Consider the following 11,877-nt stretch of genomic DNA (forward strand, 5'->3'; position numbering starts at 1 on the left):
TTCAGTGTCACACGCAGGAATGCTAGAATAGATTGACTACGGTCTTACAGGTCGCAATAGTTGGTTTTCAAAAAAATTCAAAATACAGGTTGTAATAGTTTTTTTGTATAAGGAGGTTGCAATAGTTAGCTAGGCAAATGATTTGGATAATTTGGCAACCAAAAAGCAAATTATTGGAGGGCCAATTTGCAACGATCACACTGTTTGGTTGGCTCGTTTCTTCTTCTCCTCCCCATGCCTACCTCCTCCTAACCCAGCACCGAGTCACCAACCACGCACCCGCCACTGTCTCCGACTGGCCGCTCTCCCGCCATGATGAAGCAGCTCCACAAGTCATCCCCGACCCACGCGCCGTCGCCGGCGCACGCTCCGGCGCCGAAGGCCGCCAAGCCGGCGCGCCCCGGCCCGCGCTCCTGGATCGGGTACCTCCTCCGCGAGCAGCGCCTCCTCTTCGTCCTCCTCGGCGCGCTCATCGCCTCCACCTTCTTCCTCCTCCGGCCCTACCTCTCGCTCTCCGCATCCTCCCACCTCCCCGACGCCCGCCCGCTCTTCTCCTTCGCCGCCCGCTCCGGCGTCCCCGCCGGGTTCCGCCCGCCGCCGCGCCGGGTCGTCGTCACCGGCGGGGCTGGGTTCGTCGGCAGCCACCTCGTGGACCGGCTGCTGGAGCAGGGCGACAGCGTGATCGTGGTCGACAATTTCTTCACGGGCAGGAAGGAGAACGTCGCGCACCACCTCCGGAACCCGAGGTTCGAGCTGCTCCGCCACGATGTCGTCGAGCCAATCCTCCTCGAGGTCGACCGGATCTACCACCTCGCGTGCCCCGCGTCGCCCGTGCACTACAAGTACAACCCAATCAAGACGATCATATCCTTCATTCCCGGATCTGCATCTTCTTTTGATTTTGCTTACATTGAAGCGACTTGATCTGATCGGCATGTTCTCTTTTGTTTTTGTCTTTTGTTGGTTGGTGGGTGGGTGGATGGTAAATATCCCCGAAACAATTCGGGTACATTAGGGGATCTGGGGAGTGGGAGGACCGACAAAATATTGTTAGCTCCTGCTCCTGTCAAGCATAGAACAGTTTGGTCAAATTCGGCTTTCTGTGTTTTAGTAGTTTTACTGTCAAACAGATTTGTCATCTGCTAGTGAGAGTAGTCATCTGCTAGTGAGAGTATCACAATGTTCTCAATCTAGATTTGCTTAAGGCACGCAAAAAAGATCCACGGGATATAATAAAAGACCAATTTGTATAACATTGACTGAGTATAGTTAAAGATCAATTTGGAGAACCTCATCTTCTTGCTCTTGTTTAACTGAATATTGTTGTAGTGTTAAGCTAGGAATTGGGGCATTGCAGTTTAGTAATTTCAAATTAAATCTGAAGGAAGTCCTGCTGTAGACGAGTAGATCCTTGATATTGTTTTCTCCGTGTGTGGCTTTGGGAGTCACTTTTGTATGCAAGGGGTTGGCCATCTCCATTTATTTATCCGTTCATTATTTGTACAAGAGTTCTATATGTCAATAATTTCGAAATTGAGCTTCTTAACATTTAAGTACAAGACAAATGTTATGGGTACCTTGAATATGTTGGGTCTGGCAAAGCGAATTGGCGCAAGGTTCTTGTTGACTAGCACAAGTGAAGTTTATGGTGATCCACTTGAGCATCCGCAGAAGGAGACTTACTGGGGGCATGTTAATCCTATAGGTACACAGTGACATGCTCACCTACTTATTACCTTCTAAGCCTCTTTATTCTGTTCCAAAGCATCACATAGGACCTCCCGAAAATCAATCTTTTGTCATTCTCAGGTGTTAGGAGCTGTTATGATGAGGGGAAGAGAACAGCAGAGACGTTAACCATGGACTATCACCGTGGTGGTGGTGTTGAGGTAATATAGTCTGTGTAGTCAAATATTGTATCTTGTGATTTGATGAGAAATTTCTTGTATAGGCTTCGAAGGCTTTCATTTTTTTCTTTTACATATACAATATACTTGACTGGCAAAATAAATAAACTCAGTGAAACACAATCTAAACTCCATATCATAAATGATCAATTCTGCTTTAGGATTTCTTGGTTATTGAAACAATCTGGAAAGACACAATTCTTTTATGGACAAATATTTCAGGAAAGCCTAGAAGGTTGAGAATGTTCTTATTTCCCAATTGGCATTGTGGATTTATTTCACTAACAGTTACTCTAGGGCTAATATATATTTATTATTTGCATAAACACTCTGTATGTGCAATCGTGTTTTGATCAATCGTAAGATGAATAAAAACAAAATGGTTCAGCTCTGTATTTATTATCGGTGGAGCTGTATGTGGCCACAATTTTCTAATCATTATCACTTGTTGAATATCTTTCACTTACTGAAATGTGCACAGGTGCGTATTGCTCGGATTTTCAATACATATGGTCCTCGTATGTGCCTTGATGATGGCCGTGTGGTCAGCAATTTTGTTGCACAGGTCTGTTTGTCACATATTTGGGTTCTATTTTCCATCGCTATGGGTTATTGCGCATTTAAACATCACTCTGGTTCTACTTGCAGGCGCTACGTAGACAACCAATGACAGTTTATGGTGATGGAAAACAAACTCGAAGTTTCCAATATGTTTCTGATCTGGTAAGCATAAGCAGTCTTATTGTGCAATGTGTGTGATCTACTGATCTGTGATCTTTAGTTGTAATTCTTCTGTGCTGTTGTTCCCTATCGCAAGTGATCTAGGCAACACTCTCTTATGCAGTTGTATATCCTAAGCAACAACACAAAATTAAGTGTTATCCACAGAACTTCGTTATGCTTCCTTTGAACACCAGTTTTTTCACTGTACAGCCTCATAGTAATCGTTTCCAGCACATATTAGCCGTTATATTGTTGCCACTTTTTTTCCCAGTTTGGAGAGTGAATTTTCTATAGCTTCGATCTTATCTTACACGTTGCTTATATTTATAGTTTATAAATAAAGTCAGGCCCATGGATGCACATACTTTTGCATACCTATTATTAAGTTTTTCATATTTTTTCCATATCTTTTTAGGTTGCTGGACTGATGGCTCTCATGGAGAGTGATCATATTGGTCCGTTTAACTTGGGAAACCCAGGAGAGTTTACCATGTTGGAGCTAGCACAGGTATGTGACAATTGGTTTCAAATATTGTTTTTTATCTTGAAATGGTACAAACCTGACCATCATGCCTTTTTCCAGGTTGTGAAGGAAACAATTGATCCAATGGCAACCATTGAGTTCAAACCTAATACGGCTGATGATCCCCATATGAGAAAGCCAGATATCACCAAGGCCAAGCAACTGTTACATTGGGAGCCAAAGGTCTCTCTCAAGGAAGGCCTTCCGTTAATGGTGACAGACTTCCGTCAAAGGATCTCGGATGAGTAACCAAAGAAATGTTGTGATATTGGTGCCCCATTTGATTCGAATGATGCTGCGAGAAGCTCTTCACCAACTGTAGCCACACAGTACAATTTACTGTATACATGATAGATTCTGTAGAATCTAGGCCCCATTTGAACTATGGGGATCCGGTAGTTTTTCTATGGGAATAGCACTTTTCCCTGTGAAATAGCTGCAAAGGTCATGTGAAATTCATATATTAAATTTATTTGTGCCTTGGTGAGACAGTACAGAAGTAGCCAGTTATTTTTTGTGCACGTGTGGAAGAATTCTAGATGTGGTCGACTGGTCGGTGAGAGGTAGGATATAACGTTGTATTTCGTGATGTTCTGTAACACGACATTATGGATTCTTGATTTTGTGAAGAATGTAACTGAATGTGTTTTGCCAGCTCTGTTGTATACATTCAACTGTCAATCTACAAATTCCCCTTTTATTACACTGTATATCTTAGCAGCTTTTGGATACAATTTCTCATCAAAAGTTGATTCTCCAAAAACTAGAAACCAACTTACATGTTGCCTCAAATTCTGTAACATCCTACTTGGCTACTTGAGATGCACACTGAAACTGAGCGCACTGCTCGAGCTGACATTCCCACCCGTTTCAGGTACATCTGCCGCTCTGACCACGGCGAAACCAGCGGCCCCGCTGTACCGCCCCGTCCCGCCGACCACCGCGATGTGAGACTCCTCCTGGTCGTCGCGGCGCACGCCGAAGAACCTGAGGCTGTCTTCCGCGCCATCGCCGGCAAACGAGGCCCTCACGGCCACCATGTGACTGCTGCTGTCTGCCAAGCTGGTGACGAGGATGCCCTCCAGCCTCCCTTCCAAAGGCAGCCCGAACTCCTTCCTGCCGCGGAGCTCGTCGACGACGGTCACCGTGCCGGGCCGGAGCGCCCCTGGCCGCGTCAGGGCGCGCAGCCAGCTGCCGCGGTGGCCGATCGGGCCCTCACTGCCACTGGTGAACACAGCGTGCTGCGAGGAAGCAGCTGTGGCCTTGGGCGTTGCGCTGCCAGTGGTGTACAGTGTGATCGTCTGGCCGGAGCTGTGGAACGGGGGCGAGGGGCCGTGACGTGCCGGCCGGCCGGCGGCCGCCGCGCCTGTCACGGCCAGTAGGAATGCGAGAGCAGCGCAGGCTTGCTAGAAGGCGAGAGAGCATGATGGCGCGGGCATCTAGGCTCGGTCGTGCGAATGTTTTGTGTTTGATGGGGGGGTGGTGCCTGCAAAGACTTGGTTTAAGTGAGTTGGTTTGAGGCAAACCACTCCATTAGGACTGTTGGAGTAGCAGAAACAACTCTGAGAATCTGCTGCTGTGTGCTGTCTGGGTCTCTCTCTCTCTCTCTCTCTCTCTCTCTCTCTCTCTCTCTCTCTCTCTCTCTCTCTCTCTCTCTCTCTGTTGAGGAAAGCGTGCTGTCTGGGTCGTGGAAATACGCTTCCACCTGCAGGCTAGCAGCTAGCCGACCTAGCCTCAGAGTATACTCCTTTAAGGACGGTTTACGTATTTTCGGAAGAAGCGAAAGCTCCGGAAGTCCGGAGTCTGGGCGCGATCGCGCACTTTTATTTCGGGCCCAGTAGGCAGTGGGCCGTCATTGCCCTCTTCAAGTCACATCTTGCCCCCACATTTCACTTGTGACTTGCCCCCTCCTTCCCCTCCCCTCCGCTCCCAATTTTTTTTGCGGCGGGAGAGGAGAGAGACACACACAGCGCGTAGAAACCGGCGGCGGCGGGCGGTAGCGGCGATGAGGATCGAGGAGGTGCAGTCGACGTCGAAGAAGCAGCGCATCGCCACCCACACCCACATCAAGGGCCTCGGCCTCGACGTAGCTGCCCCCACCCCTCCCGCTTCTCCGTTCCCCCCTTTCCCGCAAGGGGAGGAGGGGTTTTCTAGGGTTTTAGCTTCTATGCATCCGTGTAGATGCTCAACGCTTGGTTTGTGATTGTTTTGTGGGAGCAGGCCAATGGGTTGGCGCTTGCGATGGCGTCGGGGTTCGTGGGGCAGGTGGGGGCGCGGGAGGCGTGCGGCCTGATAGTCGACATGATACGCCAGAAGAAGATGGCTGGCCGCGCGCTGCTCCTTGCGGGCCCGCCCGCCACGGGAAAGACGGCGCTCGCGCTCGGCGTCTCCCAGGAGCTCGGCAGCAAGGTGCGTGCCTTCAATTTCTCCATCTCCTCGCACAAATCAGCTATTCGTTTTGGTGGCATAGCTAGGGTTTTATTCCTTTCCGCTGTCCTTCCTTGTGGGTGATAATGTTCAATCTCGTACCAGGACACCTGGCCTAGCATTGACGAAATTATGCTTTGTGTGAATTTACATCTAGTTTGTTGTATTAACTTGAGTACCAGTTTGATAGCTAAATTGGAGTAACCATCTTAAGTCTTTATTAGAGAGTGGTTGTGGGAGTGAAGTCATGCTCTGATAATTATGGGAAGTCTGTATCATGTTTTCTGTATCTGTTTGTGAATTAGCCGGTTTCATGAACCTGTGGATGTGGAATTGATTATCAGATGTCGCAAAATAGTCTCTCGCAAATTTCTTTATTTCTGTTTGTGAATTAGCCTGTTTGGTGAAACCACCTCTGGATGTGGAATTGCTTATCAGACTTCACAAAATGTTTGTCTACTAAGTTCATGTCAAGTCCATGCTTTTTAGCAGACAAAGTTTATTGGTGCCATGTGGTTAGATTTCATGTTCAACTATTTGAATTGGTGCTTTAGAGGAATATCTTACCAAATAAAATGCTATTAATTTTGTTTTGGCTTTCTTTATGCTTGTGTGATGCTAATTTATGTTGATCTCATCCAGTGATTCCCTCCCTTGTCTTGCTATTCTACCATGCAGGTCCCTTTCTGCCCTATGGTAGGATCGGAAGTGTACTCCACAGAGGTCAAGAAAACTGAGGTGCTGATGGAAAATTTTCGTAGAGCTATAGGTCTGCGTATAAAGGAAAACAAAGAGGTTTATGAAGGAGAGGTAAGTAATAAGTTTGAATACCAGGTTATGCTTAAATTAGTGTTTCCCTTGATGTACGAGCAAATTTAATAACAACTTCAATAATAGATGCTTTTATGGATTGATCATTGTTGCTCTGCTCCTAGGTTACTGAACTTTCCCCGGAAGAGGCTGAGAGTACAACAGGTGGATACGCAAAAAGCATTAGCCATGTAATCATAGGTCTAAAGACTGTTAAAGGGACTAAGCAACTGAAATTAGATCCTTCAATTTATGATGCTTTAATCAAAGAAAAGGTAAATGCCTGCTTCACTACCACGTCCCCTTCCGCTACATCTTTGGGTTACATTTACTTTTCATAGCATTGGATTGGTATAATTGCATTTTATTTTGCTCAAATGAATTTTAACCTTCTGTTGAATCTTATTGATAGTTTACTCATTTGGAAAATTTTATGCTAAACCACTGCTAGATGTCCTGTTGGAAACTGGTCCTTCTGGAGCTAAGTAGCTCTGTTGGCATTGAAAAATCAGGCCCTATCCTGGGCTGCTGTGTCTATTCTCCTATCAGCATGTGTTGCTTTAGGCTACTGATTGGCTCCAAATGGAATGCAGGTGGCCGTGGGTGATGTTATATACATTGAAGCAAATAGTGGTGCTGTGAAAAGAGTTGGTAGATGTGATTCTTTTGCTACAGAATATGATCTTGAAGCTGAGGAGTATGTTCCAATCCCCAAAGGCGAAGTCCATAAGAAAAAGGAAATAGTACAGGTACCACTCTGATGCTATTTTAACCTTAAATTTCATTTTCGGAAGCGAACTTTACACAATTTAAAAAAAGAAGTTATCATAACTGGAACAAGTGGTGGATCTGCACGGGGTGTTGGGCATGCTGTAGCATCCTCTCAGCCCATGCATGTCCCACGTAAAATTACTGTTTTTGTTCCTAGGTGGCTAGGTTCATCTATAACATCCCCTTCCGGCTGATTCTGGATCCGCCACTGATTGAAACAGTATATTGCAGACACTGTTGTGGCCTCCACTTTCCAGAATGCAAATTTGGACCACTGATTTCTATTGATGTTGACCGATTTCTATCGCAAATATGTTGGTTAAAAGCTATTAGAACATATTACAAATTGTTATGTTGTGGATGGGAATTTTATCTGCAAAATTTTTCTGATCGTTTCCTTGCAATCTTTATGCCACCTTGTTCATCTTTTCTATTAATTGGAAGATGCATTTATGGTCGACAAATCAGTATATAAGATAAGATGGGCAAACCAGATTACCATAGCAACAAATATGGTCCAATAATAAATATTTTTTTCTTGGTAGAATGATATATGTATAATATAAGTTTCAAACAAATGTAATTGATATGTGCCATCATGCATGCATCTGCCCAAGTCCTTTCAATAAGAATCTCCTTGAGTCCATTAGCTTTGTTCTATCATGGCAACTACTACTACCTAACAAAGTTACAGGTGAATTCAATTGGAAGATTACCTGGTCTTTTATTTTCTCAGGAAGGATGATATTTTTAATACAATAGCTGATAACAATCAATATTCCTATTTGCTTCCTGTATTCTCATGCTCTTGTTCTGAAGAGAAAATAATCTTCTCATCATTTATGCAGGATGTCACACTTCATGACCTGGATGCTGCAAATGCTCAGCCACAAGGAGGTCAAGATATTTTATCACTTATGGGCCAAATGATGAAGCCGCGGAAGACTGAAATCACCGACAAACTACGCCAAGAAATTAATAAGGTTTTCTTTTTTAACTGACAACTTTGGACTATATCATCAAATAGTATGAAATTTTGGCTATCCTACAAGAATCTACGCCTGATTTTTAATCTATGGTGACAGGTGGTAAACAGATATATCGATGAAGGAATTGCAGAGCTTGTGCCTGGTGTTTTGTTCATTGATGAGGTATCATTTTATTTTATTGAAAATCCACTGTTGTCACATGTTAGAAAAAATTTAGTTGGAAAAGCTTTGATTTTCTTGGTTGCTAAAGATATTATTATTGTGGAGCACTGCCACATTTGTTGAACTCAATCGTGTTTTCTGGTTATTCAAAACTAATTAATAATAACATTTTTTCAGGTCCACATGTTGGACATTGAATGCTTTTCTTATCTGAATCGTGCACTGGAGAGCCCATTATCACCGATTGTGATACTTGCTACGAATAGGGGAATATGTAATGTGAGGTAAGCAATTTTCTTTGCCACTTTAGTTACCATGCACCTAACTGCAGTATCAGCATACACCCACACTTGTCTAGTAAATTGCACTTTACACGTTTAATGAATCTGGAATGTTTTTACCCAGAGGTACTGATATGACAAGTCCACATGGTATACCAGTTGACCTTCTAGATAGGCTGGTGATTATTCGAACAGAAACATATGGCCCTACTGAGATGATCCAGGTTCTTACTTATTCTAGTCTAATTTCTATCAGATTTTCTTGTCTAGAATTTGCTTTTAATGTTTGTTTATTGCCCGTTACAGATACTAGCTATCCGAGCACAAGTGGAAGAGATTGATATTGATGAAGAGAGTCTTGCTTATTTAGGAGAGATCGGACAACAGACTTCTTTGAGGTATATTGGGTTTCTTCCTAGGTGTTATTGCCTTGTATCATATTATAGGTTATTCCCAATGCATATTCACATTCATAGAGGAATTAGCTGATTTTAAAATTCACTTTTTAGTCTCCAGAAATTAAGTGTATGCTTTGCATCACAAAATAAGAATTGATGTCACTGTAGTTCTTTGTCGCAATTCCCCCACTCCCATCACTCATAAGGTAATAAATGATGGTAATAATATCTTTAATCCCGCCGCAGACATGCTATTCAGCTGCTATCACCTGCCAGTGTGGTTGCAAAGACTAATGGAAGAGAGAAGATCTTCAAGGTATATCTACTGAATTTTCACTAAAATGTTCTCTTTTCCTCGGCTGCTTCTTGTGCTTGCAAGCTTATATCTCTGAACCTGTGATATTTATCAGGCTGATCTTGAGGAAGTTAGCGGACTCTATTTGGACGCCAAATCGTCTGCTCGTCTGCTCCAGGAGCAACAAGAAAGATACATCACTTAGATTTCTCATGTTGTAGATGTCCTCGAACGTAGTTGTCGACTTTAGTCTTGTACACTGCATCGGTCTGGTTCACAGGTGCAGAGTCTTCGAGAGCACATTTGAGGGATAATGATTTTTGTACTGGCTGCTTTGGACTTCGTAGTCTCCAGCGAAGACTCGATTCCGGCATATTGCTTGTTTACATACTGTTGGCAGATTAGATTGGTGCAAGAATTGTCGTGTATTTTTACCCTTGCTAACAATGCCCAGATTCCGTGTGCTCACGAGTACAGTTTACCATCATTGGTCGTGGGAAAAAAAAAACTACTTTTGAATTTTGACCATGGTGAAGATCTCTAGAAGCCAACTCTAATGTCTAACTTACTTTGAAATACCTACGGTCCTACGCCTATGAAAGAATAACAAATATTTCAATAAATTATGTTTCAAGGTAAACGTAAACCTATGGGCATGGAGGTACTATTTGTCTAGTGGCTCCTATGTAAAAGAGAGAAGGACGTGGTCCGTCTGTTGAAAATATTGACTGCATTTCAAGAAACATTCTATCATACGCTGAATTATTTTTCTGCTTATTCTTCAAATAGATGATATCTTTTTTTAAAAAAATGGCTGATATTGTTGCGCATACTATTTGATTCCATTTGCCCATCGTTTTCCTGATTTCCTGCGGCAATGCGAAGCATCTCTTTGGAGCCTGAGCGCCACCTGTCTGTCGTCCATGTTGCGAGTTGCGACAGGCGAAGCATCGATCAGCAAGTATCCTCTGGTACAAACAACGCCTTCCGGTGTCGCTGTATTCTACCGGGGCGTTTTCTCCCGTCTCATGATGGCACTGAATTGTCCGTCTCATCATCTCTGACAGCGAAGTGTTGCCCTGGACCGGAGCTCATGCTCATCCGGCTCCTGATCGCGCCCCCTGGAATCAAGCCGCGAGCAGCAACGCTTTGTCACCTTCGCCCATGCTACTAGCTAGAACGGGGGTGAAATGCAGCACATGCACAATGCGGCGCGGCGCTACTGTTCACGGCACCACCGGCCATTGCGTCCCCGACGTACGATAGCGTTTACCGCGTCGCCGGACGCCGAGGAGAGAGCGCACGGCATCGCCGCTCGATCGATCCGTGCACGCAGCGCGTCGCCGATCAGCAGCCGATCGCGTCGCGTCGCGTCGACAATAACGTGAGGGGAGGGCCGCGGCGCCCCCCCCCCCCCCCCCCCCCCCCCAGGGGTGCGGAAATGACGCACGCGCTGACACCAATTCGCCTGCAACGCGACACCCCCGCCCGGGCCGGCCCGCGTCACAGCCGCACGCCACTTCTGGCTGCCAGGCAACATCGTCAGCTCCCGCGCGCATGACTCGGCTCCCATCGTCCGTCGCAGGTCACCGGCGCGGGCGCCAAGATTTCAAACAGCTCCCACCACAGGGCCAGGTGCATTGCACCTTGCCGCTCCCGGATCGCACTCGCCAGAGTCTCGCGACGGCTTGTCTTGTCTCCGCCTCTCCGGACGTCGCAGCGGCCACCTGCGCCAGATCGACGTACGCGTCGAGACTCTCATGTGGCATGTGTGATCGGGATTGGAGGATGCCGCTGTGGGGATCGGATAGTGCGCTCGAAATATCTCAACAGTAGGTGCCAAGTCCCTTTGCTCTTTAGCCTCTGTTTTCTTCCCCGACCAGCTCCCCCCAATTTTATGTGGCGCGCGTCGCTAGGAGCTTGTCCGTTTGCAGCTTTTGCGTCTCCGGCCTCCGGGTCGCATGATTGCGCTGCATGCGCCCAATGCAACTCCGGCGAGAAAGAAACCGGGCGGGCACGCTTGTCCCACTCGGCTTCTCCGGCGGCAGGGCAGCGGCGGCGCCCCGGCGGGGTGGTGTGAAAGGAATCCGGCGGCCCGGATGCCCTATTCGGTCGTACAGTGCGGGTACACTGTCCCCCGGCGTGGCCGCGCGCGCCCCCAATTATTTGTACGGGCGCAATTTGGGCGGCCAACGGGGGCGCGCCGCGTGGCCGGCGATCTCGGGCGAAAGCAGCGTGACCCGGCCCGGCCGCGGCGCGCGCGCTCCCATATTCCGGGAGCGGCCAAAGTTGCCGTCCGCGCGTCGCCCGGGTTGCCGGAGCCCCGGAGCACGCGACGTACGCGACCAGCAGTAGCGAGCACTGGTTCAGTAGCGGCCGAAAGTTGGAGTTGTCGTCACTACTGATTCTTTATGGCGCGTTTGCTGTAATTAGTTTCTGATCTGTAATGAATGAATTATATATGATCCGATAATGTTAGTATCACAAATCCATAATACTCCTGTGTTAATTTTGCTAGTAGCCGTGGTCCTACCACTTTCCATCACTTTGCCTTGCGAGAGAACTGCGGCATTAATTTTATTTGCTTACCT

The 11,877-nt window shown here is 46.4% G+C and overlaps 3 protein-coding genes across 3 annotated transcripts; 2 read left to right on the top strand and 1 right to left on the bottom strand.

The window, feature by feature from the left end:
• The first annotated feature begins 251 nt into the window (after positions 1-251).
• On the top strand, positions 252-3,820 carry LOC120708586 (UDP-glucuronic acid decarboxylase 1-like). The gene is made up of 7 exons (XM_039993934.1): positions 252-864; positions 1,558-1,705; positions 1,810-1,889; positions 2,389-2,472; positions 2,556-2,630; positions 3,046-3,138; positions 3,214-3,820. Exons 1-7 carry the CDS (start codon positions 313-315, stop codon positions 3,400-3,402), a joined length of 1,221 nt encoding a protein of 406 aa, XP_039849868.1. The 5' UTR covers positions 252-312; the 3' UTR covers positions 3,403-3,820.
• Positions 3,821-3,965: 145 nt separating this feature from the next.
• LOC120710250 (dirigent protein 16-like) lies at positions 3,966-5,009 on the bottom strand. The gene is made up of 2 exons (XM_039995895.1): positions 4,988-5,009; positions 3,966-4,519 (listed from the first exon to the last, which is right to left on the bottom strand). Exons 1-2 carry the CDS (start codon positions 5,007-5,009, stop codon positions 3,966-3,968), a joined length of 576 nt encoding a protein of 191 aa, XP_039851829.1.
• Positions 5,010-5,042: 33 nt separating this feature from the next.
• LOC120708587 (ruvB-like protein 1) lies at positions 5,043-9,773 on the top strand. Its single transcript, XM_039993935.1, has 12 exons — positions 5,043-5,239; positions 5,374-5,562; positions 6,259-6,390; positions 6,516-6,665; positions 6,984-7,139; positions 8,010-8,144; positions 8,247-8,312; positions 8,490-8,596; positions 8,718-8,817; positions 8,900-8,991; positions 9,238-9,307; positions 9,402-9,773. Exons 1-12 carry the CDS (start codon positions 5,159-5,161, stop codon positions 9,489-9,491), a joined length of 1,368 nt encoding a protein of 455 aa, XP_039849869.1. The 5' UTR covers positions 5,043-5,158; the 3' UTR covers positions 9,492-9,773.
• Positions 9,774-11,877: the final 2,104 nt, after the last annotated feature.

Source organism: Panicum virgatum, chromosome 5K (genome assembly GCF_016808335.1).
Source record: "Panicum virgatum strain AP13 chromosome 5K, P.virgatum_v5, whole genome shotgun sequence".
Classification (NCBI taxonomy): domain Eukaryota; kingdom Viridiplantae; phylum Streptophyta; class Magnoliopsida; order Poales; family Poaceae; genus Panicum; species Panicum virgatum.